Source organism: Letharia lupina, assembly GCF_014066315.1.
Source record: "Letharia lupina isolate WasteWater1 chromosome Unknown contig_2, whole genome shotgun sequence".
Lineage (NCBI taxonomy): Eukaryota > Fungi > Ascomycota > Lecanoromycetes > Lecanorales > Parmeliaceae > Letharia > Letharia lupina.
Genome location: NW_023502971.1, coordinates 306,120 through 328,375, shown reverse-complemented (window position 1 = coordinate 328,375; position 22,256 = coordinate 306,120). Strand labels below are relative to the sequence as shown.

Here is a 22,256-nt window from a genome sequence, read left to right as displayed (position 1 = left end):
CAGAAGACACCCGAGCTCAATTCAAAGTATACACAATGGCGGAAGTTGACAAAGCATGCTGCTCCCTCCCAGCAGTTACAACGCATGACTACAAGCCCAATGGCACCTACACTAAGCTCGCAGGTCTCGATGTCTGTGAGTCCAACCCGGCTTCCCACCTTCTCTCCAATACAAATCCTTTAACATCAATCTTTCACTCTCAGATCAAACGGGCCCACCCAACTCCACCCGCGCCCTCATAGCCGTCTACGACGTCTTCGGCTCCACACCCCAAACTCTACAAGGCGCCGACTTACTCTCCCATTCCCTCGATGCTCTTGTTTTAGTGCCCGATTTCTTCAAAGGGAAACCGTTGCCGCTGAGTCTCTACCCGCCGGACACCGATGAGAAAAAGAAAATTGCCGGCGAGTTCATGCAGGGAACCGCGAATATTGACGCGAGTTTAAAGACATTGGGAAAGATGGTGGTGGAGGCGAAGGGTGCATATGGGGATGTAAAAGGCTGGGGATGTTATGGGTTGTGCTGGGGTGGGAAACTTGCTGTGTTGAATTCTGGTGCAGGGACGGAGTTCAAAGCTGCTGGCACGGCGCATCCTGGGTAAGTACCATGACCGTGAGAACTTTCCAGTCTCTGACCGCGAACCACAGCCGTCTTGTGAAAGAAGACGCTGAGAAGCTGACCATACCGTTCATCTGCCTTTTCTCCAAAGAAGACGGAACGCCAGAATTGATGCAAGAGTACGGGCAGGCACTGGAGAAGAACGATGAGAATGTGGTAGAGAAGTACGGCTCTATGCATCACGGATGGATGGGTGCAAGAGCAAACCTGGGGGACAAAGAGAACTTGAAGGAGTTCGAGAGAGGGTAAATATCCGCAGCTCAATGGTTCCTCATAGCGCTCGGGTTACTGACGTTTGATGGTGTAGGTATACCCAGCTGGCTGGATTCTTTTCCAAGCATCTGTGAAAACGTTATAAGATTTATGGATGGTGCACTTTTAAATTCACTAACGGCCATGCATGATGAATGCTATGTATGACCTAAGTGACGTTCACTTGGCTCGAATCATTAACGGCTTTGCTCCATGCATGATGAATGCTATGTATGACCTAAGTGACGTTCACTTGGCTCGAAGTGACTAAAAGCATGCTAATGCTAGGGCATTCACTGAAAGAAAGACTCAATTGAGTGAGCCTAAAGCCCGCTCATAGATTCTAGTCTTCAAGGAAGGTTCTTGGCAAGGTTCATCCCGTGGGGTCTTCTGCGTGCTGCGACGGATTCATGCATTCACTGCAAACGTGGAGTCCTGGCTTATTGCAGGGATCGATGTACATAGAGCCACGCACGTAGAGTTCAAAGGGCGGGCTTACCGAAATAAGCCATCTGAGCAGAAACTCAAGTCAACGGTGGTAGAAACCCATCCGTTCTGCCTTGCCTCGGATGTCCTCACTCGTCACGCCCTCGGTGGCTCTGCGTCTTGTTCTCTGTGACCGTCTTATCAGTTTCTTGCAGATGCATGGTCATACAGTTCATGTGCCTAAATTCTCTTTCTTGTCAAATCTGTGGAGTACGATCGGAAGGAGCAGCAAGCGGAGCTAAGCTGACATGACGTGGTGAATTTACATACCGGCAATAGCATCGAAAGCAACATCAAGCGACCCAAGCGGATCAAGGACGGGAGGCCAAACAAACGCTCAAAAGCGCTACCCGACCACTGTGAAAAGCGGTTGTCTCCAACTTCTTTCTCCGACGCTGCAGCGGGGAATCAAAATGCCTTTCAAGTTGACTTGTTTTGTTCTTCTAGTCGCGCTCTTCAGATTCGTCTTAACAAGCTCACCTCTCTCCTTGTCATCTCTGGCTATTTCCAACATCACCCTCCCGTCTAAAAACACCCCAACGAACCCTTCTTTGAGGTGAGTCATGACTTTCTTGACTTTCTCCAAGGCTTCCGAACTCACACTAATCAAATCTTCCCAGCGCACGTCCCCACGAAAACCTCGAAATGAGCTCAGGCTGGGACGGCCCGGGCTTCATTAGCATCACCTTCTCCCACTACGGCGACAATATCCTTCCGCAACTAGCTTTTTATTGCATCGCCGTCGCAACGAACGACGCCTGGATCGATCACCGAAGCCATTGGAACCAAGCAATCCGACAGAGCGAGCTGGTGTACACGAACACAGATACCTCCAGGCACGTCATCCTCAGTGTGCTTCCTCGGGCGGCAATGACGTGGAACATGTTCTACTATTCAATGCTGTTGGTGACACGGTTCACGAGAGTATTCGACTCGATGGCTTTTGATTTCGAGGTCGAGGTGACGGGCGTGCGCGGTTTGGCGGCGATTGGGAATCTGACCATCCTACCGAAGTTGGGGTCCTGAGTGGAACGGACGATTTCCTTGCAGGTAGAGTCGCGGATTTTGGTGGGGGATAGTTCCCGAGGAATATCGCTTTTTTTCTGGCACTGCACCTGAACTGTACGACTTCTAGACGCTCTCCATTGCAGGTAATGTAATACTTGTGAGGGAAAGCTCCCGGGGAATGTCGCTTTTTCTGGCATTACACCTGAACTGTACAGGTAATGTGACAGTGCTTAGGCAAAGATTGTGCACCTGTCGCCTTTATCATGACGCTGCGCCCGAATTATATGACTCTTACAAGTCCCCCATTGTAGGTGAATTGACGGTTCTTAAGGAAAATTCTACAAAAATCGTCGCTTTTGTCGGGTAAGGTGCCTGAACTGTATAATTTCATTGGGGGTTTTCACCCTCTAGAGATGCATGACTTTTGTTACTCTCTTCCGGCAACACGAGGCAACAATCCAGGAATTGGACACGGCCAATGCCCGGCTTCACCAAGTGCAACAAGCGTTGAAGAACAAACTAGCAAAGAGCATCAGCCAGAGGGAAGCCACGTTCCCAGGACCTAAAAACCACCAATGCCCGACTTCTCCAAGCGCAACAAGCGTCGGATAACAAAGTAGCAAAGAGCAGTATCCACAGCGCGGTCACGATCCAAAACCTCAGAACCACCAACGCCAAGCTCCTCCAGGAGCAGCAAGCGTTGAATCACAAGCTAGCATCTCAAGAACAAAGGTTCAGCCAGGGAGAAGCCACGAGTCAGGAGCTGAAAGCCCAGCTTAGCCGAGAGCAACAGGCGTCAACCGACAAGCTAGATTCCCGGGATCACCACGATCCAGGACCTCACTACCGCCAACGCTGAGCTACGCAAGACACAGGAGACGTTCATCAGCAGTCTAAGACAGAGGGAAACCAGGATCCAGGACCTGACGGAGGATCTAGCGAGCAGCTGTGACGCGCAGGAGGTGCGGGAATTCAAAGGGATACAGGAAGGCAAAATTGTCTGGGTACGAGCTCAGAGATTCTGTAGCGAGCGTAGGGGTTTGGTTATCGTTGAGCAGAGTGATCATACGAGGATCGGGTGGCACGGCGGGTCTTGATCGATGCAGGGTTAAGATATGGGGGTGGGAATGGGTTTTGTGTATTGAAAACGGACCGCATGAAGCACGGATGGAGGTCCGTCTCGACGACGACGACGTTGGAATCTATGAGTTGGAGGAGTGGAATCAAGGGACTTGATGATTGGGTATTGTGAATGACTGTATAGCTAATGCAGGACCATCATCTCGTCCAATATGTCGCTTCCGTAGGCCCGCGGCCCTCGTTTTCGGCTGCCTTGCGAGGCAACAACAGCACACGCTACTCACTGTCAACAACCATGCACAGACGCATTCTCTGTTCAGACGAAGCGCAGGCATACTCTATACCATCATCCCATTGAGACTTTCTCTTGTCCACACGAGCCTCTATACAATTGCGAACCTTGTCAGGTGGCGACTGCATTGTGGTCCAACTGAAGCCCGGCTTTGACTTTAGCTTTGCGTTCCAGTACTAGTACCTAGATTTGCTTTGAAGTGCATGCAAGATCTCGTCTGGAAGAAAGTCCGAAGAGAGGTTCAGCAGCTTCGCGTCCTTGACTGACAGCACAAAGGCAGAAATGTGAGAAGGCGTGATCGTGGGATTTGTGGTTCCAAGCGCTCTTCGAGCGGTGGTGGTCATTGGGGGCATAGCGCTTAGGCCTGGCTCCCCCAAGTTTCTTTCCCCCGTTCTTTCCACTATGTCTGATCTCCCTTGGCCAACTGGAGTCTTAGGAGCCTTGCTTGATCTCCGGCTCATGCGTTCGTCTTCCTCCCCTTCGAAATCAATGTGGACATATGGGCGTTTTTCATTCGTTCGGTCAGACCCTCAAGCTGGCCACGTAGATCCCAAATCGTAGCCTCCTGATTATATTATTTTGTGGATTGTCAAGATTGTTGCTCGAGCATACATTGGCAGTATTTCCACGAATCGGTACTGGTGGAGATTCAGATGCACGCAGCGTGGTAGAAAGATCAAAGACTCTTTTAAGACTTTGCAATACTAGCGAAACAGGCATTTCACCCGTGTATCAGCCCCTGAATCCTCGTACTTCTAACCTTTGAATACAGTGGTAGCCGTCGTGTTCTGATAAAACAGTCCGCTGCAGGCCTTCATCACCTCCTCACGATTCTTCTCGTTGCTCGAGCTGACAGTGCAGCAATTGAGATAGCCATGTCGAGGGGCTACGCATGAAACACTCGATGGTTGACATTCGATGTTTCTGGATGCTGCGGACAACAGAAGAGAATGGTACAGGACCCTCGATGTGCGCTTGATGGCCAGGTCATCAAATTACCAATGTACGGTCCGTGCCTGGCGTGAATTTGACCGTAGTTGGTGATGCTGACCTTTGACCTTTAGACCTACAGCAACTCAGATCCGCAGGGTTTTGGTCCTATTACTCGCAAGGAGGGATTCAGACAGCCTCAAGAAGGGATGATGGCGATCTCGGACCTAGCAATCTGGCGTGCGTAGCAGAGACGGGAGATGCCTCGTGGCTGGAACCGTAGCGGAGGCTGCCGTTATCGGGTCCGGGTCATAAGGAAGTCGCAACCGGAGTGTCTTACAGTATTTCCTGCCGTAGTGACGTCGCAGTTTGCTAAATACAACGAGTACAACTTCGCATCAGATAGGGATAAGAAGGCGCTGTCAGAGGCTTTACAATTCTTCTGCAGCGAGGCCACGATCCAGGACCTCAACCCCAGCAACACCCAGCTTCTCCGAGAGCAACAAGCGTTGAATGACAAGGTAGCCTCTCATGAACAGAGCCAGGCTTTCAAAGCGCAGCTGCATCGGTGTGGGGTATTAAACGTACGCGCAACTTCATGCTTTGACTTCGGCCAATGCGTTGGGCGAGCGGAAGAGAATAGACGAAGCTCGCAAGGCCTGACAGAGTAAATTCGATGAAATTCGTCAAGTCAGTGTTGGAAAAGTTAACGGTTTTTTCCACGGCAAAGGTCTTATGAGCGCTGAGATGCACAGCCAAGGCTGTGTGCTTATGCAGTGCACTGGCGATGATGGGAGAAGCGAGGGGAGGAGGACGCTGCTTTCGACGTCCTGAAATTGAGTCATCAGTACAAAAGCGCCGCATAAAACAGAATGCATCCTACATTCTCTTGAATTGCAAGCACCGGTGGTACTAGTGACAGCTCCATTTGAGCAATTCGGATTGACGGTAGGCTTCTGGGGCGAACGATGCACACGCTGCCACACAGGTTGCATTCATTACATCAGCGGTGCCATTCAATGGGATCGTGATTCGAAGACAATCATTGCAGCTGCATAAAGAGTGGACATCTCCCGCCACATCTAGTAGAGAGGTCGCCACCGATCCTCAAACGTGCAACAAGGACGTTAGAACGTGACTTGGCGTTCAGCTCCAGTGTCTTCAGCACGCCCACGATCTTTTCCAGCTGCTTGCCAAGTTCCTCGTTTCTCGAATTCATGGCAACACACATGTAACTTGCAATCTGGTCCATCCACATCTTGCATGAATCCACGTCTGACCGCCTCGCAAATGTCGCTGCAATGACCTCCAGAGTGTCACCCATCGCCTGTGGGCCGTTGGCGTCTTTGACGGCCGCCATGTGCCGGTTGTTGTAGTCGACCAATTCCTCGCCAATACGTGTCAAGGACGTGAATAGTTCGGCTCACATGCTAGGAGTGTGTTCTGGTGACGACGACGTCGGTTCAGAGTCTTGTGCCAGCACAACTGCTATGTCTGCTATGATGCCATGCACTATAGTCGGTAGGATGTCCTCTTGTTTCCATTCAGCCGCCCGGGCATTGAGTCGTTTGCTTCCAAGAGCGAAGAATGCACTCAAACGCTTATACGGTAGGATGGACTCTTTTGACCCCCTCAGGCCCTTCCGCAAAGCGAGAACGTTGGGTGCATCAAGCGAGAGCGTTGGCCACAGTATCTGTACGTATATCAGCGAATGTTAACAGAGCAGGTGTTTTCACATACCTTGGCCTCTTCCACCAGGCAGCGAGCCTCCTCTACTCCAAAGTCTGCTGCCCTGTCCAAGAATTTGTGAAGGTTGACGTTTGAGCTCGGCATTCGAGCCTCAAGGTCTGGATCAGCGGCGTCCACAATCTTCGTCAGGTGCTCCCGCAACCTTACCTCTTTTCTCGTTAGCTATATTATCCTCGTCACCTACATTCGCGCCACCTACATTCCGGTTACCTCTATCCTCGTCACCTCACCTGCACTCTAGTCATCTCTATTCTCATTAGCTACACCATTCTCGTCACCTACGTTCTGGTTTCTTACTATTCTCGTCACCTCACCTGTATTCTATTCAGAGTCAGCATAGTCAAGGACGTCGGCAGAGGATGGAACAAGCCGCACGTAGGTTATTTGCAGAATAACATGATGGAATTGGTATTAGGCGATCATGATGGAAAGGATGCTGTTCTAGCTAGGGATGCAAGAGCGGAACTATGTACATTTGAACGCAAACGCGCAGCGAGCACGGCTGGTGAGGCCAACCATTGCTTCGACGTCCTGGCTCTGGCCCTTGGTGGGATCACAGTGCTGTTAACAGATCTCTGATATATTTGGCTCCCCGTTGTCAGTATGGACCATCGGCGCTATTAAACTCTTATTTACTTTGGTTTTCTTCTGTTGAACTCTTCGCATTCCTACATCCACAATACCATTTCGTGCTCGCAGTCGATAGATCTTCACACTGTTGTTCTATCCGTGCCGGTGCGAGAGCTTTTAATATAATTTCGAGGTCAAGGTGATAGGCGTACGCTTTTTGACGGCGATTAGGGAATTGATCATATTATCGAAGTTCGGGGCTGGAGTGTAGTCCATTGTTTGAGAACATGGAGGATTGTTTGCCTGAAAAAATTGCATACTTTGTTGGTTTTGTCTCTATTGCAAGCAAGAGAGACGCAATGATTGGGGACGCTCTTACGATTCTTCACTTTTGGTTGTTGTGCAGTGATGATAATCGCTATAGTGAATGGGTATCATTCGATCGAACTCATATACAACAATGTGGTGCTCTCACCATGAGCGAAAACAACACGCACGTCACTATTTAAGAGTAAAATGAAGCAGGGCATATATGATCTGCAATGCTTGGACGCTGTGAAATCATCTCCAACTCTTTGGGAATGAAGATCCGATCCACCACCCGCTTCCAGCCCGCGATCCACATACTCTCAACGCTGGGCAAAGAGACGTCTTCGATCGAGTGCTGACTCACTACCTGCAAGGCCGTGATGGCCTACTTCTCTTACACGTTGACGGTGTTGCTGGTACAGGGAGATCGATAGTCATCGATGCGACTTAAAGTTATTTGTCCTACTACACAGCACAGGCACCATAGCATGCTGGGTCGACTGAAATTCTCGAAGAAAATTCAATCAAGTCAATACCGGCTGCGACAGTCAGGTATCGTACTATGATGTTCGGATGACTAGCTCAATGCCCTTTGTTTATCTTCGAGACCTTTGTACCGCTCAATCCACCGGCCTTCTCATTCAATATTGTGACAGCAAAGCCACCTTCGAGTACTACTACCCACATCACTTATTCCGAGCCGTTCTAAATATATATAAAAAAAGGTTCAAATCGAAGATTTCTTTTCCAAACTCTTTGAAAGTTGGGGGTGGTCAGATGAAGTGAGAATTAAGCGGTCAGGAAATGAGCCAAAAGCTTCATTGACACCGTGCAATCCGGATTCTTGCCCCACCAAGTTCCCCTGTTTTGACAACAATTTGGCTATAAGTTTTGAAGACTTCCAGCAGATAAACCAGGAATTGAAGGAAAAGCTGCGGCAAGAGCTGAGGGGAGAAATGGAGGCGAGGATACGGTTAGAGATCCAACAGGAGGTGAAAGCGGCATACCAGGCCAAACTGGCAAGCCTCGATTGATGAAGACCAATTTGCTACGTCAAGCGGGTTATTTGGTTTTCAGATTGCTAACGACTTAACGATTCGATGCTGGTCTGCTTTTTTTTGCTAGGAGAAGTGCTAGGGGATGGTTCTTTTCTCTATTCCGTTTTTATTTAAATGGCCGGAGCAGATTCTACGAGACTAGATCAGCGCGCGCTGGGATCCAATCACCATGGCAGTACGGCCTCCATCACATAGTGGTTACTGCACATCACATAATACCCTCAACTAACAGATGCTGTAGGAATTTCAGGAAGCTCACGAGGGTCCAGACTTGAGCGATGGGATGATTGAAGTGCCCAATGGGCAAGGGGGGTTCAGTGAGGTTCAAGGACCCGTCCAAAGCGAAGGAGAGCTCATTTTTCCAATAGCTACTGCACGAGATAGCCTCCACCGCTGTCAGGATGACAGATGGAATAGGATGTAGGCACGCATGGTATGTGTGATCTGAATCGACGGCCTCGTTTCTTTGACTGATGAGCATAAAGACGCACAGGGGGAGAAAGAAGACAGAGCCGATTCTTCAGACGAGGTGGAGGATGGCGATGGCGATGACGATGGAGCCAACTATGCGTACGTGACTGGTGAGGAAGGCCAGTGGGTACAGGATGAGTCTGGGGAGTGAGTCATGCTGGAACGGTATTCTGAGTCCGAAATGAAGTCAGACTTGGGCTCTGAAGACGGGGATGACGCTAACGATGAAGAATGAGGATACGAATAATGCTGACGATGGCAATGCTCTTGCCTAACCAGCAACCAAATAAAAATTCTCTACTCCAGCTTTCCATTCCAAGCCGACTCCCTTCCGCATGTTTTGGTCAACGTCCTTGTCTTGTGATGTTTTCTCGCCTCGAGTCTGGCCACGTTTTGAGATCTGACGATTCGGATGCCAGCCGACCAATCGTTGGCGCGTCTGGCAGTCATGGGACCGCTCCGCCCGAACCACTCAGAGATCATTACTATTCTTCTGATCTTCATCGGATGCATACGAAACCGGACGGTTCGCGGTCTGATGACCGTGATCGGCAGTACGGCAACAACAATCGTGGTTCTAATTCGGGCGAGCAAGACAGTCATAGGTACTTCGAGACGGCGTCGGAACCACGACCGTCCATCATACCGAGGCAACAGGAGCCGTTCGCCTCGAGATTGATACCTACTATGGTCGTGATTGAGGCCGGCATTTCGACGACGGCAGAGCCAAGAGGAGAAGAGATAAGGACGGCATTTTCAATGCATCCGACCGCAAGACCAATGCTGTGACAATGATCGAAGCGGTGAGGGTGCTTACGTGCAGCGAACACATCCAAGCCTCGGCATGTATCATGTGCACTTTCGGATCAGGAGCAGAAGCTGGCAGCGCCTATCAAATATCGGGTTCTTCGTGCTCAACCGTGACCCTTCTTTTACTTGGGTAATCTACTGGTCCTGGCATTCTTCGCCATCTTCTCGGCGGCTAGGCAGACGCCAGAATGGCGAAAACCGTTGCAAAACCTTCTCATTGCATGAGAAGCCAAGCCAGTACCATGAAAAACTCTGACTCGTTCTTCCATTTCTTTTCCCCGCTCCATTTCTTTTCCCCGCCCACTCTTTTTCTCGCCCTGAGCTTTGTGTGTCAAACAAGACAATCTCCACACTTTTATTATAATACTTCGGACTCGAAAACCTTTGAGTCTTAGTCACAGATATCTCTTTCATCCTTCGGCTTTGTCACAGCCTTGCACTCCCCGCTTTTAGGACCAGAGAGTTCGACTTGATATCGAGCCCCATGCTTCATACGGCGGCTCTGGCAGCACTTACTCGTAGAATGACCGAGGCCAATTGCGAAGGACATAATATGTCTCGATATCAGTGGCGCAGGCTTCCTACAGAACTTCTCATCGCTGTCGCGGATCATGTAAGTGCGCAAAACCCACGCTTGATATAGCCGAAAAAATAGAGACATTCTGACGTTGTGATACTAGCTGTGCAGCCACCGAGACATCGTAGCATTTGGTCTGACGTGCAAGGGGCTGCACATTCTCCTGGTGCAGAAGCAAAGGCGATCGCTGGATATTGAATTCAATGCATTAGAAACCGCTTGCACCTTACTGAGAGCTCCGAAGTATCGCTTATTGAATCAACGGGCTGCGATTTTGACAATCCCAAGTCTTAGAGGCGATTTCGAAAACCTTCAAGATGGGCTCGGATCTTGCAGGCCTCCAAATTGCAGGTGTTGCGTTCTTCTTGCAAAGAAGATGGTTGCAGCAAAGCAGCTGTTCAGACAAAATGATTACGAGCTCGCGAAGAGCATCAAGGAGCTCAAGCTCAGCGGCTACTTGCCCTACCGTGGTGTTAGCAGCTACTCCTTGACCTCAGATTCCCTTATACAGAGTGGCGGGTTCAGGGCTATGCGGCCGGAGACACTCAAAATCAACTTGGGTTGGGACCACTGGGACCTTAATATCTTGCATGCCATGTCGGTGACCAATCTGAAACTTTTGAAGCTGCCCGTACGCCTGCCTTCAGATTGTGTTCGACTCGGACAGGCACTCACTGTCATGCCGAAACTTGCGAGCCTCGTAATCACGGATATCCCAGACCGAGAAGAATTCCTAATTGAGCTCGGTTACCTCGGTAAAGGCATCATGTCTTGTGCACCAACCTTACGAGAACTAGACATCGAGATGACAAACTTCAATCGTCCACTCTCATGGGCTGGAGATGAGCGCTTCGTAGAACCACAAGATGACGGGTTCTTCTTCCGCAAACTCTTTCCTTGCCCACCAAAGGAGGAGCTTCTCGGGCTATGCGAGCGACATTCTCGACATGACACGGATCCCATGACTGAGGCTCCGTTGAGTCTCACGAAGCTGCGGTTGAAGCATTTGAGTTTGCCATGGTATTCATTCGGCATAATCTTCAATGCGAAGGCCATCAGACAACTTCACCTGCCGTACTCCTCGGCTGACAGACAAGTATGGGGATTCCTCGAGACATATGCACAATTGGACAGTCTGACCGAGATCAGCTATGACATGCTATCGGCAGTATTCCTTGGTTTCCTAGAGCAACAGTCATCGCTGAAGGAGCTTACATTTGCGCGCCCGCAAGACCAATGTGATGGGACGGACGTCATATTCTACGGCACCAGCGCCCACATGATACTTCGTGTGTCTAGAGAAGCTCCTCGGCTTGGTCCAGATGCTGGAGCGGAGTACCCGAATCTTGACAATTTCTTGTCTTCGCTTGAGGATATGACGATGTTGAAACACCTAGTGTTGCCAGCGGACATGTACACGATAACAAGTGGCTGTCTGTGCTCTATCGCGACATCTCTCACCAGTCTGGAGCATCTGGAATTGGGATTTGACTATAATGACCTTGTAAGAACCAGGGTCTTTCAGCTCATGATGAAGAGCACTCAATGCTGACTTTGTCTTCGTTGCAGGAGCTTCAACGAATATTTGCATCTTGCTTCCTCTGCGGCACACGAACCTTAAAGAAGCTCACGTTCCTCCCTCTAAAGCAACCCAAACCACTGCCAGACTTCAATCCCGCGCAATTCCACTCTCTTGTTGTGTCCTTGGCCGACGAAGTTTCACAAAACCTCAAACTTGTCCGCTACATGCCTCTGGACCAGATATATGGGCATAAATATTGTGGTGACATAGATGTGTATTATCACCGAGAAACGCCCGTTGACGGCAAATGGTGGATGTGTCTCCCACCGCACGAGAGCGAACATATCTTCGCGGAAGGGCGTACGCCAAGTATTCCTGTGGACGATTGGGACGGGGGATTTGAGGCGGAACAAGATGCGTATTGAAAAACGGGCTTTCGGCTTTCGGAAAGACAGGGGCGAAATGAGTAGATAGAACCGGAGGCACCACCAGCACCAAGTCGTGAAAACTTAGGCGCCTTGTCAAAAGCTCGGAGTTCGTAGGTCTCCCGAAACGCTGTATATATACTTTGGGGCTTCACTGTTTCTCATGCACTCGATGAATCTCTTGCGCTCGTTCCAGGTGTGAAGTGGCGAAGAGAATGATTGGTATCCGTTTCCGCCAAGCCGATGGCTGCGATACCTCGGATGCTACCTAAGCCTACCGGCGGAGCGGTCATCCAACCGTCTATGGCTCATTTATTCCATTATAATTCGGCCTCCCGACCCCGCAGATATAATGGTCTTATTTCTCTGGAGTCGTTTTGCTGGATTTTCCATTCGCGCAAATTGCTAGACCTGGACATATTACATCCTGTTCCCAAAACGCCAGCTGGGAGGATCTGCAACACCGTGTATCGCATTCTCTCTACGGATTCACAGGTAAGCCTTCCGCTCTGTGTCCGGGTCATAGTCCATTCATTATTTGTCTCGAGGGTGCATTCACACGAAGAGAAGCTATCAGCGGAGACAAAGAAATTCTTCCGCACTTCCTCGTGTCGACATGCGCAAGAGTGGTTCTCTTAGGATCTCTTCGACTTCTCATTACAGCTCAAATTCGCCACTGATTGGGCCCTCGAACATCTAGGTCTTTGATAGCTCCCCTAGTCTTGATCAAGAATGTTGCCTTTGGAACTCGTCATCGCTATCGCGGACCAAGTAAGTTCTCTGATCAATGAGAGCTCTTGGGGATACCCGCCAACTGACATATCGCTAGCTTGAAACTGGCCGCGACTACCTCAACCTCACACGAACTTGCAAGACGAATCATAGATTGCTGGCTGGCCGCCCTTGGAACGAAGTACATATCCACTTTCGCCCATACTGGGTGGAAGGCAGTGGACAATCCACCACAAGATGTAGGGGGATCAATGATGGCTCGGTGCAGATCAGCAGCACGTGGCAAATGACCCGGATTCGCCACAGGCAGTGTCCACTGTCCCCATGTGAGGCATGCGAGATCGAAGCAGCCCTGCTATCTGTCAACGCGTTTCTCGATTGTCGAGCAAGACAGTTTAGTAAAGTTCTTCGAGGCTTGACGCTTTCGGGATGGTTGCCACAGACTCTTGAGTCCGTGAATAAAGACGCCCCTGGCCATACATTCAAAGGTGCTCGAGGCTTGTGCGCTCTCCAGCCAGAGGTTTTGAACATCGAGCTTCGATGGGCGAGTTGGAGTCCGATAATGCTTTCCGGCTTTGATTTGACGAGACTAAGGTCACTCAAGATGCCTGTGAGGGCACCTCTAGATTGCCTCAAGGTAGGAGCAGCTTTCATGGGTATGCCACGTCTGGCAAACCTCACGATCACAGAATTGTCTGACAGTCAGGAATTCGTGGATGAATTTTGTCATCTCGGCGATGGCATTTTGGCTCTCTCTTCTTCCTTACGATCGTTGAACATCAGTATCAGCAACTGCAACCGGGCAGAAGGTTGGGAAAAAGATGAAGCATTCGTGGAGCCCGGGGATGTTGCTTTCTTTTTCAAGAAGTTCTTTCTCGAGCCTTCTTGCGATCGAATTGAGGCACTAGTCAAAGCAAGATACAATGATCCACGGGAGCCTCCGGACGTCAACATACTCCGGAGCTCCAAAGGTTCGCTGAATCTTGAGCGCATATGCTTGAAAAATATTGGCTTGCCATGGTGGTCCTTTCAGACAGTGTTCAATCCAAAAACCGTAAAAGAACTCAATCTGCCAACATGTCGAGTGGCTCCAAATGTCTGGGATGATCTCGGAGAGCATGCACAAGTCCACAAGGTTGCAAACATCAATTATGAGATGCTTTCCGGTCCTTTCATGAGTTTCCTATCAACTCAGCACAATCTCCACTTCCTCTCATTCGCACGGCCACCGGACATTTACAACGTAGCTAACATCAGGTCCAATTTGCTAGATACTCGGGTTGATGTTGCTTCCTTCTCGGTCACAAAAGCAGCGCCTCATCTGGGAAATGGTACGGAATGGGGTAGAGCTTGTGCCAGAAATGCCTGGTTGCTGCAATCAAAAGAATCCTGGATCCAGCACGAACACCTAATCCAGTCTCCAAGTTCCTGGAGCTACTTCGAAGACCTCATACGTTCTCTGAATTCGTATTTCCAGTGCCAGTATCCAAGGAAGTCAGATTTCGTGAAGGCTTTGAGCACCAAGACATCGTTGAAGCATCTGGTGCTTCCTGCCGACATGTTCGACATCACACCGAAATTCATGGCATGTCTCGCGATCGAACTACCAGCACTGGAGAGCATTGAATGGGGCTTCGACTATGCATGTCCGGTGGGTCAATTACTCATGTCTCGTCCTGCACAAAGCCGTATCACTGAAAACACATAGGAACTTCGCGCATGCTTCATAAAGAACTTTCTCCCCAGCCATCCTCGACTCAAGAAGATCACGTTCTTATCCTTAAACCGACCGCATCCCCTCTCACACTTCGACGCGAATGAGTTCCACTCAGCGTTCGCAAATGGGTCTTGTGATCTAGCCCCAGCAGTCCTCAAGTATGTTCGTTATCGTGATTTGAACGGCAAGTCGTATAAGGGCAAATTCACGAAATCGGATGTCTACTACCATCGAAAGACCATGGCCAATGGGACTTGGTGGCTGAAAATTCCCGCGAGGAAGGCAGATAGTATGTTCGAGGATGAAATAACACCGAACATCTGATTGATTGAGAAGGGAGGCTCGAAGGTGAAGAGGGCTGAAAATGAAGAAAGCGATTGCTTTTATGGGTGGTGATAGATGAGATATTGGAGAACATATATCGGGATGGCTGGAGAGGATTTGCGCTCTTTGAGAGAGCCTCTTGACACTGTGCTGGAAACCGAGAAGATGGCCCTCGAGTATCAGGTAGTGATCAAATGGCCCTTGAAAACCGTCTTTCTCTCCTTTGGCGGATCGTAAAGCACCTCCTGCAGAGTCTTCCTTCCTCTTTGACTAGACAGCAGGCCGCCCTCAGCCCCTCCCATATCAAACAGGACAAAATCCGCGGGTTCGCCTATGGCAAATGACCTCAAAGTGTGTCCTATAGACTCAATTGCTCGGCCAGAGACACATTCATACAGCGTTTGAGCGTCCTGTTTCGTTCCAGCATGGTATAGTCCGACGCCCGTGCTGGCAATGCTCAATGGGTCACAGCTTCCGTAGGGCGTGAAGGCGTTACCGACATTGTTAATGGCGATGGCACCCTGCATGCCGTATTTCTGGATCATCTGCGGTATCTGTAACGTACCTCTGACTCTTTCGCCCCCACCTTGACCTGCTTGATCGACTCGAGGTTTTCCCATCATGTAGAGGTCCGAAGTAGGTAATCCGACGAAGTAAAGCTCGAGGTGCTGCACGCGTTGGCTCAGCGCTCGCCAATCTGGCTCGTCATGTAGTGTAAGCCTAGAGCAGTGACTCAGGATAACGGTAGTGTTCTCAGAAGACAATCGGTCTCTCTGATAAAGGCTCATCGACTCGAGCTTTTCGACCACGAAATCTGTCCATGTCTTTCGACTTTCATCTAAATTGTAATCCAAATGAAAATCCAGGTGTACTATACAGGCTGATCCCATCCTGATAGCCCATTCAATGTTCTTCTTCATATTGTCTTCATCATTTTCCACGTATGGTGTAGTCCCTACGACCGAGACATGCTCGTTGAAGACTGCCGCTTCCATGAGCTCTCGATTTGCGGCACCATGGGTTCCCGAATAGATCGGTTCTTGTGCAAAAGCACATACTTGGATATCGCACGCTGTAGCAAAGTACCTCTTCAACTCGATGGCAGCATCTAGGCATTTCATACGCACGATGTGGTCCACTTCCACGAAAGCACGCATGTGAGTCACCCCGGCAGCAATGCTCTCGGCAATCAGCCATTTGCCTCTTCTCAAAAGATCATCTTTGTCGAAGCGTGCTTTTGCTTTGGCCGTGATCTCCATAGCCTCTGCAAAATCGCCTTTGACAATCTCGAGATCCGCAAATTTGGGATCCGAGAGCAGGAAGCATTTATCCAAGTGAATGTGAGCATGGCAGAGCGATGGTGCAACCAGGCAGTTCCTGGCATCTAACACTTTCTCGGGTGTGTATGAGCCGACGCCTGAAGCATGAGAAACGATGTTTTTGATATTGCTGTCTTCGATGTGGATGTCATAACGGACCTCCGAATCCCAACCTTGGGACAAGATTCGAGCGCCGGAGATCACGTCTATCTGTTCACGATGGGGAGAATTGTCTTTTGCCATTGCTCACATCGAAGAGTCTTTCCGTCCTGTTGTCGCGTATATTATGTTGTAAAGAGAAGTAACCATGAATGCCTGGGATATTGAAACACTAAAATCGCAGGCTAAAAGATCGCTAAGAGATTAGGGATTCATATGACACGTGACGTCAGGTCAGACCTACTCGGTCATTTGACAGTCATATATAGCCAAATGACCGCACTGCAAAGGGCTTGTAGTAAGGTGAAGCGTGAGATTCGTAGAATTCAGAGGTATTTAGGGCTGAAATCGAGTATTACTAGTGGTATTTTACCGAGCTAAGGATTAATAACGCCAAGCCTCTATTTACTACGCCCGTCTTTATCAGCCGTATATCTTTCACGGTTAGACACCTACTGTATACGGTTAGCGCTATTATTTGTCAGGTCAAACGGCCTGTCACTGTATGACGTTACAAGACTGTCATAGGGGTCAAATGTCAGTCATTACGCATCCCTATAAGAGATAGTGGGTACTCTAGGTCCTCCACAGCCAGCAAAAACACCCGGATCTGGAACCTAACACTTGCCCCCATCGCCAAGCTTACACTGGTTCGACACTTTGGCTTCTACAGCTCGAGATCTTGACATGTGAAGGGTTGATCTATGGGTTCATGCTTGGAGACATCCGTCAAAGTAGGGCAGTAATAGGGATACAGTAGCTATGGATGGCTGATTCTCAGCTCGAGACAATGAAACACAAGCCTCCATCCGCCCATTATCTTCCTTCGAAATGAGTGTGTCCAGGGATGGGAAGCCGTCAATAACGCCTTCCCATCCACGAGAAATCCCGGTCTTATGCCATTTGCAATCTGTTCAACTCAAGTCTATGCAACCCTGCAACCTGTGAAAACTTCAAAGGCCAGAGCAGGCTTGGTTTGTGGCGCGCAGTCGATGCCAAATCACAATCAGATCAAGGTTGGAATATCGAAGACACATGGGCTTGCTACAGCCTACCAGATGTCTATGCCATTACAAAACCTGATCAGATGTAAGATACCGAAAGACGACTGGCTTATCACCCGGACACTCTGCCATTCTGGACCCCTTTCAAGCTGTGAACGCCAGAAGACGGTGGGTCAATATCCTCCCAAATCATTTACCACCAGTACGGGCGTTGGCCATTCCCGTCACCGCTGCTCCTACCACCTCCCCCGATGCCGTTTCCACCATTCCTAGGCCCACTGGACGGTGGGTTTTGGCCGTAGTATGTCCCTTGAGCTCCGCCAAAGTCCGTACAGAACAAGGCAGGATTTGGTGCATTGATTGGTGGTCTACCGAATTGGCCTGGGAGGAATGGATTAGGTGCAGGGATCGTCGGGTTCGTTGGGGCAAGAGCCGTAGGGATTGCTGGCATGGCATTGGGAGCATATTTTGTGGCGATAGCAGGGACATCTGCCGGGTTTGAGGGATGCATAACTCGATACTGCCATCTGGCGGGATCGAAGGCCGTCCTCGGCGCAGGATTTTCCAGGTTCTGTCGTATCTGAGTGAGACCGTGCTCGTCCTGCCAAAAGCCGTCAGCACCGGGCAAAAAGGAACAAGAATCTATGAGTGCATACTGGCAACACCGTGATTTCGTCGGGTGTTTTTACGCTCATCAATTGATCGGCACGACCAGTGGGCAGCTGACGCCGGAGGTCATCAATCACCGTATCAACGGCGTCCAGATCCCACTTCTGTCCCTGTCTCTGTATACCATATGGAAGGACAGGACGGTCCTGGTTGAGGTCGATATTGTCAAGCATTTGTATAAGCTGGAAGTCTGAATGATCGCAGCCACACTCCGCTCTGAGAAGTTTCAAGATATCGTTTTGGCTGAAGCCATGGGAGAGAGAGTAAATTACCACCAGCCATTCCTCATCTGTCCAAGCCTGGGTGAACACCATTGTTTTCGAAGGAAAAAGTGGTCGTGCTTGAAGGTTCCCAACAGAAAGGGTGAGATCAGTGAAGGCTGGAGCTTGGATGTGGGGCCTAAGACCAGATCTCTTGGACAAAAGACTCTTAATTCTGTCTTCTTGAGAGGGAGCTGAAGTGTTCTGTTGTACGGAATGGAGAGCTAGGTATCCTAGTTTATACCTGCGGCTTGACTGCCCGGCCGGCTCAGGACAGATTCTGTCGAGGCGACCGCTGTGCAAGGCAGTCTTTCAGGCTTGCGCCAATGTGCTACATGAAACTACCGCGGCCCACCATCTTCGGTAGGGTTGGTTCCCATATCCACGTCACCAACGAAATCGTCCACGTGCATTGAATATGTAACATGGGATTAGTGCTCAGGCGTAAGTGTGACCTGAAACCAAAAGGGCAACGGCTGGATGCTCCACTCATCCCAGGGGGCGACCAGTTGTCCGCCATCTCGAAATAGAAAACATTGCTCTTGTGGAAAATCGTAAACACTTCTTCGTACACGGTCCGACAGGTCTGCAGCAAGGCAGCAGGCTTGAAATCCGGCATATTCGCCATTTGTCCAGATTCTTCCGAATCGCTCCCTAGCGCTGCCCGTAAGTGTCCCTTGAGGCGAAGGGCAAATGGCGTAATGAGCACATATCTGTAGATTTGCATCCGCAGCTCGGCGGGAAGAGAGAGAGGAAGGAATAGAGGGTGACCGCCTTGTAGCCAGGCAGGAGGTGACTTGGATCATTTGCGCAATCTTCCCCTGTCATTGGTGCTTCAAGTGCCATTGCCGCCCAGGGTGTTGCAGGAGGAAGAATTAAAGTATTGGGTAGTGGAGGGATGATACACTTAGTGGAAGGTAGACTTCTATTCGTCATAAAGGTGTCGCCCAATCTTCGGCTTTACGGAGCAATCTTGGCCGAGACGTTGCACCAGGGCGGTATACTCGAGGTACTTTAGGAGGGAGATGGCATACAAGTAAGGAAGGTACCTACCTGGAGGTAGTCAAGGGATGTTTGGATAAAATAAGGTAAGCTAAATAAGGCTTAGCTTGATGTACTTGTAAAGACCCGATACGTTGATCGAAGATTGAAAAGTCGAGGCAACATTCTTCGCCTGCCGCCTATGCTGGTACAAATGGCTGATTCATTCGGCTAGCTTTGACCCTTTGTGTAAAGTATTAAAGATGTGAGGGTCATTTACTGCCTTTGGTGTATGTCCTATATCCTGCAACAACTAGAAAACGAAGAATATCCCGTAGGCCGGATTGCTTGTCTGCCCGTAAGAAATGGCCCTGCTTCTCAAATGCTTGCACGCACGAATTCGGGCCACTGCGAGATACTGCCGGCAGAATTCTGCCTTTTTAGCTTTTCTTCCTCGGATCCTTTCGCTGTTTCTTTAGAGGCGACAGCGGAAGCGGAGGCGGAGGCTTTACTTTGGGGTTGAGGATTACGGTTCGTTTCTTCGCTGGTGTCCTGGTCGAGGGCGGCTCATCAGGCTCTGTCTGGTGTGGGGGACGGTTCTGCCCGGGTTTCAGGTGTACAATACTTTCGTTCTTCAACCATGGATGCCAACTATGATCAATCCACGAGAATCCGTCTGGGCCCCATTGCCATTTTTCCTTGGCCCAGATGGCTTCAACAGGAACTGCACCGTACTCACGTGAGTCTCCAGATTGAGAGGGGTTATCCCCGAGAAGAAAGCATTGTCCACGCTCTATCTATAGTAGCTATCAGCGAACGACTCTCGTTTGAAGGCGACGAAGGAGCAGGAATGATACCCGGATGATATACTTTGCCCTGTTGGGTCCTGGATCAACCCATATCCGATCACCTTCAAGGCCTGCTACTCTTTTGATCACACACCCAATGTCAACATCATATTTCCAACCTAGAGCGAAGACCACATCGCCTGGACTGATATCTTGACTACCCACGTATGCATAGGCAGTGTATGAAAAAGCAAGATTGCCGCTGTACGTCGGTCGCATAGAATCCCCCCTCCCAATGTATACATAACCCCAAGGCATAATCGTCATATTAAGCATCCTGATGCATATGCCTTCTCTCTGTGTGAGAAGATGGTAGAAGAAGTTCCCGATGCGACTCTTTACTCTCATGCCGTGGGGTAGTCGTTCTCTTTGCCAGGATCGAAACTGGACGCTAACAGCAATGACAGTTTTAAGAAGCTGCGGAGTATGCTTCAGAACGCACCACAACTTGTCAGGAGTAGACTTGTACTTTCGTGGAAACCTCAACCTCCTCAGCAACTCTTTTCGCTTGGGACCCTGCGAGCTCCGCTCTGTCTCAGTGTATGGGAATATTTCATCTTCATTCTTAGTGCTGTGGAACAGATACTTTTGGATCTGGAAGGCATGTCTTGGTCGTGGTCTGTTACCCCACCGCGGAGACGTGATATTGAGAAGAGGCTGTAGAGGGCTCAACGGAGGCATCACAGCGATTCATCGACTTTCGTAGACGACTCTGCATCGAAGTACAGTCCTTTTGTACAGACACTCTCGACGCCATCGCGGCGATCGAAAGATCGCGCGTCTATGCAACCGAATGTGTCTCCTTGCAGGAAATGGACTGAGGTGTAAGTACAGGCAGGCCGCCAAGCAGGCAGGAATTCGCGAGGCAAAAACCTTTGGAGCAACACCTCCTCGACCAAGGCGTATTGTAGGATTAATAAAACCAACAACAACCAGCTCAACAAGTTATCGAAGTTTATTTTGGTATCGAGACCTTCACAGAGCTCGATATTACTCCTCACGGTCCTTCTCTCCTAGCCGTCGACCCGTTTCTTGCACCATTGCCACAAGCCTCTTTGACGACCAAGCTACTGCCCTCGGGGCTCGACCTTTTTAGCATCTCTGCGCTCTAGTACAGCAGCCATGGATCACTCGCGGGATCCTTGTCCCTGGGTAGCTCTCAGCGACTTTGGTGGCGCATTCTGTATGGGAGTAAGTCTACAGCCCACCTTCCCCAAAGCATCGCCTGTCTCCAACTCTATTATTTTGCCCTTCCAACCATTCTCCGGATAGCTAGCTGAATATGTTTCTGATTCAGGGGATCGGAGGTGCGGTATGGCACGGTGTCAAAGGCTACAGAAATTCACCGTATGGCGAACGTCGAATCGGCGCTCTGACAGCTATCAAAGCTCGTGCGCCAGTATTAGGGGGAAATTTTGGGGTATGGGGAGGCTTATTCTCGACGTTTGACTGTGCGGTGAAGGGATATCGGAAGAAGGAAGATCCTTGGAATGCTAGTAAGTGTTCTCTTGCAGTAGAGAGCAGGGAAGAGGAGCAGGGTGAACAGTGGACTCTAAGCTAATGGTGTCCTAGTCGGCGCAGGATTCCTCACAGGCGGCTCATTAGCTATAAGAGGTGGGTTCAAAGCAGCGAGGAACTCTGCTATAGGATGTGCGATTTTATTGGCCGTGATTGAGGGCGTGGGGATAGGTATACAAAGAATGATGGCGGAGAACACGCGGCTGGATGTACGGATACTTTGTCTTCCCACTTTTCCCAACGTGTTTGTGTTGACAGGAGAAATAGGTACCAGCACCCCCTCCGGCCGTCAGTCCGCCACCAGCAGTGGTGGATTCGCAGAGTCCGATGATTGCTTGATGCGCTTTGCTTTTCTGTTCGAAGATACTCCACTCTGCCACATTTGGCAATCTCTAAGCAACTTGGCATCAGCGAGGATTTATGTGCTCTATAAGGAGGATATTCGATACGGGGGAACTGTATTATACGCTAGATAAGGCTTGGGGGTGGCTCGACAAGGCTACTGACGAGGGGAAAGATACAGAACAATGAGATCCACTTGAATATTGATTGCTCACTAGGGGTTTGA

The 22,256-nt window shown here is 49.8% G+C and overlaps 11 protein-coding genes across 11 annotated transcripts; 6 read left to right on the top strand and 5 right to left on the bottom strand.

Annotated features, from left to right (window-relative positions):
- Positions 1–35: 35 nt before the first annotated feature.
- On the top strand, positions 36–965 carry HO133_004260 (uncharacterized protein; the record flags this gene model as incomplete). Its single annotated transcript, XM_037295179.1, has 4 exons — positions 36–135; positions 204–597; positions 648–863; positions 926–965. The coding sequence occupies 4 exons, from the start codon at positions 36–38 to the stop codon at positions 963–965; spliced, it is 750 nt and encodes a 249-aa protein (XP_037157180.1).
- An 804-nt stretch (positions 966–1,769) lies between these two features.
- Positions 1,770–2,382, top strand: HO133_004259 (uncharacterized protein; the record flags this gene model as incomplete). The annotated part of the gene is made up of 2 exons (XM_037295178.1): positions 1,770–1,912; positions 1,977–2,382. The coding sequence occupies 2 exons, from the start codon at positions 1,770–1,772 to the stop codon at positions 2,380–2,382; spliced, it is 549 nt and encodes a 182-aa protein (XP_037157179.1).
- Positions 2,383–5,097: 2,715 nt separating this feature from the next.
- On the bottom strand, positions 5,098–6,026 carry HO133_004258 (uncharacterized protein; the record flags this gene model as incomplete). Its single annotated transcript, XM_037295177.1, has 3 exons — positions 5,098–5,226; positions 5,255–5,496; positions 5,780–6,026. The coding sequence occupies 3 exons, from the start codon at positions 6,024–6,026 to the stop codon at positions 5,098–5,100; spliced, it is 618 nt and encodes a 205-aa protein (XP_037157178.1).
- A 63-nt stretch (positions 6,027–6,089) lies between these two features.
- Positions 6,090–7,261, bottom strand: HO133_004257 (uncharacterized protein; the record flags this gene model as incomplete). The annotated part of the gene is made up of 5 exons (XM_037295176.1): positions 6,090–6,359; positions 6,407–6,557; positions 6,615–6,645; positions 6,694–6,729; positions 7,198–7,261. 5 exons carry the CDS (start codon positions 7,259–7,261, stop codon positions 6,090–6,092), a joined length of 552 nt encoding a protein of 183 aa, XP_037157177.1.
- A 1,260-nt stretch (positions 7,262–8,521) lies between these two features.
- Positions 8,522–9,612, top strand: HO133_004256 (uncharacterized protein; the record flags this gene model as incomplete). The annotated part of the gene is made up of 3 exons (XM_037295175.1): positions 8,522–8,527; positions 8,846–8,970; positions 9,243–9,612. 3 exons carry the CDS (start codon positions 8,522–8,524, stop codon positions 9,610–9,612), a joined length of 501 nt encoding a protein of 166 aa, XP_037157176.1.
- A 974-nt stretch (positions 9,613–10,586) lies between these two features.
- HO133_004255 (uncharacterized protein) lies at positions 10,587–12,157 on the top strand (the record flags this gene model as incomplete). The annotated part of the gene is made up of 2 exons (XM_037295174.1): positions 10,587–11,714; positions 11,780–12,157. The coding sequence occupies 2 exons, from the start codon at positions 10,587–10,589 to the stop codon at positions 12,155–12,157; spliced, it is 1,506 nt and encodes a 501-aa protein (XP_037157175.1).
- Positions 12,158–13,493: 1,336 nt separating this feature from the next.
- Positions 13,494–14,930, top strand: HO133_004254 (uncharacterized protein; the record flags this gene model as incomplete). Its single annotated transcript, XM_037295173.1, has 2 exons — positions 13,494–14,540; positions 14,598–14,930. The coding sequence occupies 2 exons, from the start codon at positions 13,494–13,496 to the stop codon at positions 14,928–14,930; spliced, it is 1,380 nt and encodes a 459-aa protein (XP_037157174.1).
- Positions 14,931–15,109: 179 nt separating this feature from the next.
- Positions 15,110–16,492, bottom strand: HO133_004253 (uncharacterized protein; the record flags this gene model as incomplete). The annotated part of the gene is made up of 1 exon (XM_037295172.1): positions 15,110–16,492. The coding sequence occupies one exon, from the start codon at positions 16,490–16,492 to the stop codon at positions 15,110–15,112; it is 1,383 nt and encodes a 460-aa protein (XP_037157173.1).
- Positions 16,493–17,605: 1,113 nt separating this feature from the next.
- HO133_004252 (uncharacterized protein) lies at positions 17,606–18,254 on the bottom strand (the record flags this gene model as incomplete). The annotated part of the gene is made up of 2 exons (XM_037295171.1): positions 17,606–18,013; positions 18,069–18,254. 2 exons carry the CDS (start codon positions 18,252–18,254, stop codon positions 17,606–17,608), a joined length of 594 nt encoding a protein of 197 aa, XP_037157172.1.
- Positions 18,255–19,762: 1,508 nt separating this feature from the next.
- HO133_004251 (uncharacterized protein) lies at positions 19,763–20,851 on the bottom strand (the record flags this gene model as incomplete). Its single annotated transcript, XM_037295170.1, has 2 exons — positions 19,763–20,119; positions 20,180–20,851. 2 exons carry the CDS (start codon positions 20,849–20,851, stop codon positions 19,763–19,765), a joined length of 1,029 nt encoding a protein of 342 aa, XP_037157171.1.
- A 441-nt stretch (positions 20,852–21,292) lies between these two features.
- HO133_004250 (uncharacterized protein) lies at positions 21,293–22,027 on the top strand (the record flags this gene model as incomplete). Its single annotated transcript, XM_037295169.1, has 4 exons — positions 21,293–21,361; positions 21,468–21,666; positions 21,743–21,897; positions 21,956–22,027. 4 exons carry the CDS (start codon positions 21,293–21,295, stop codon positions 22,025–22,027), a joined length of 495 nt encoding a protein of 164 aa, XP_037157170.1.
- Positions 22,028–22,256: the final 229 nt, after the last annotated feature.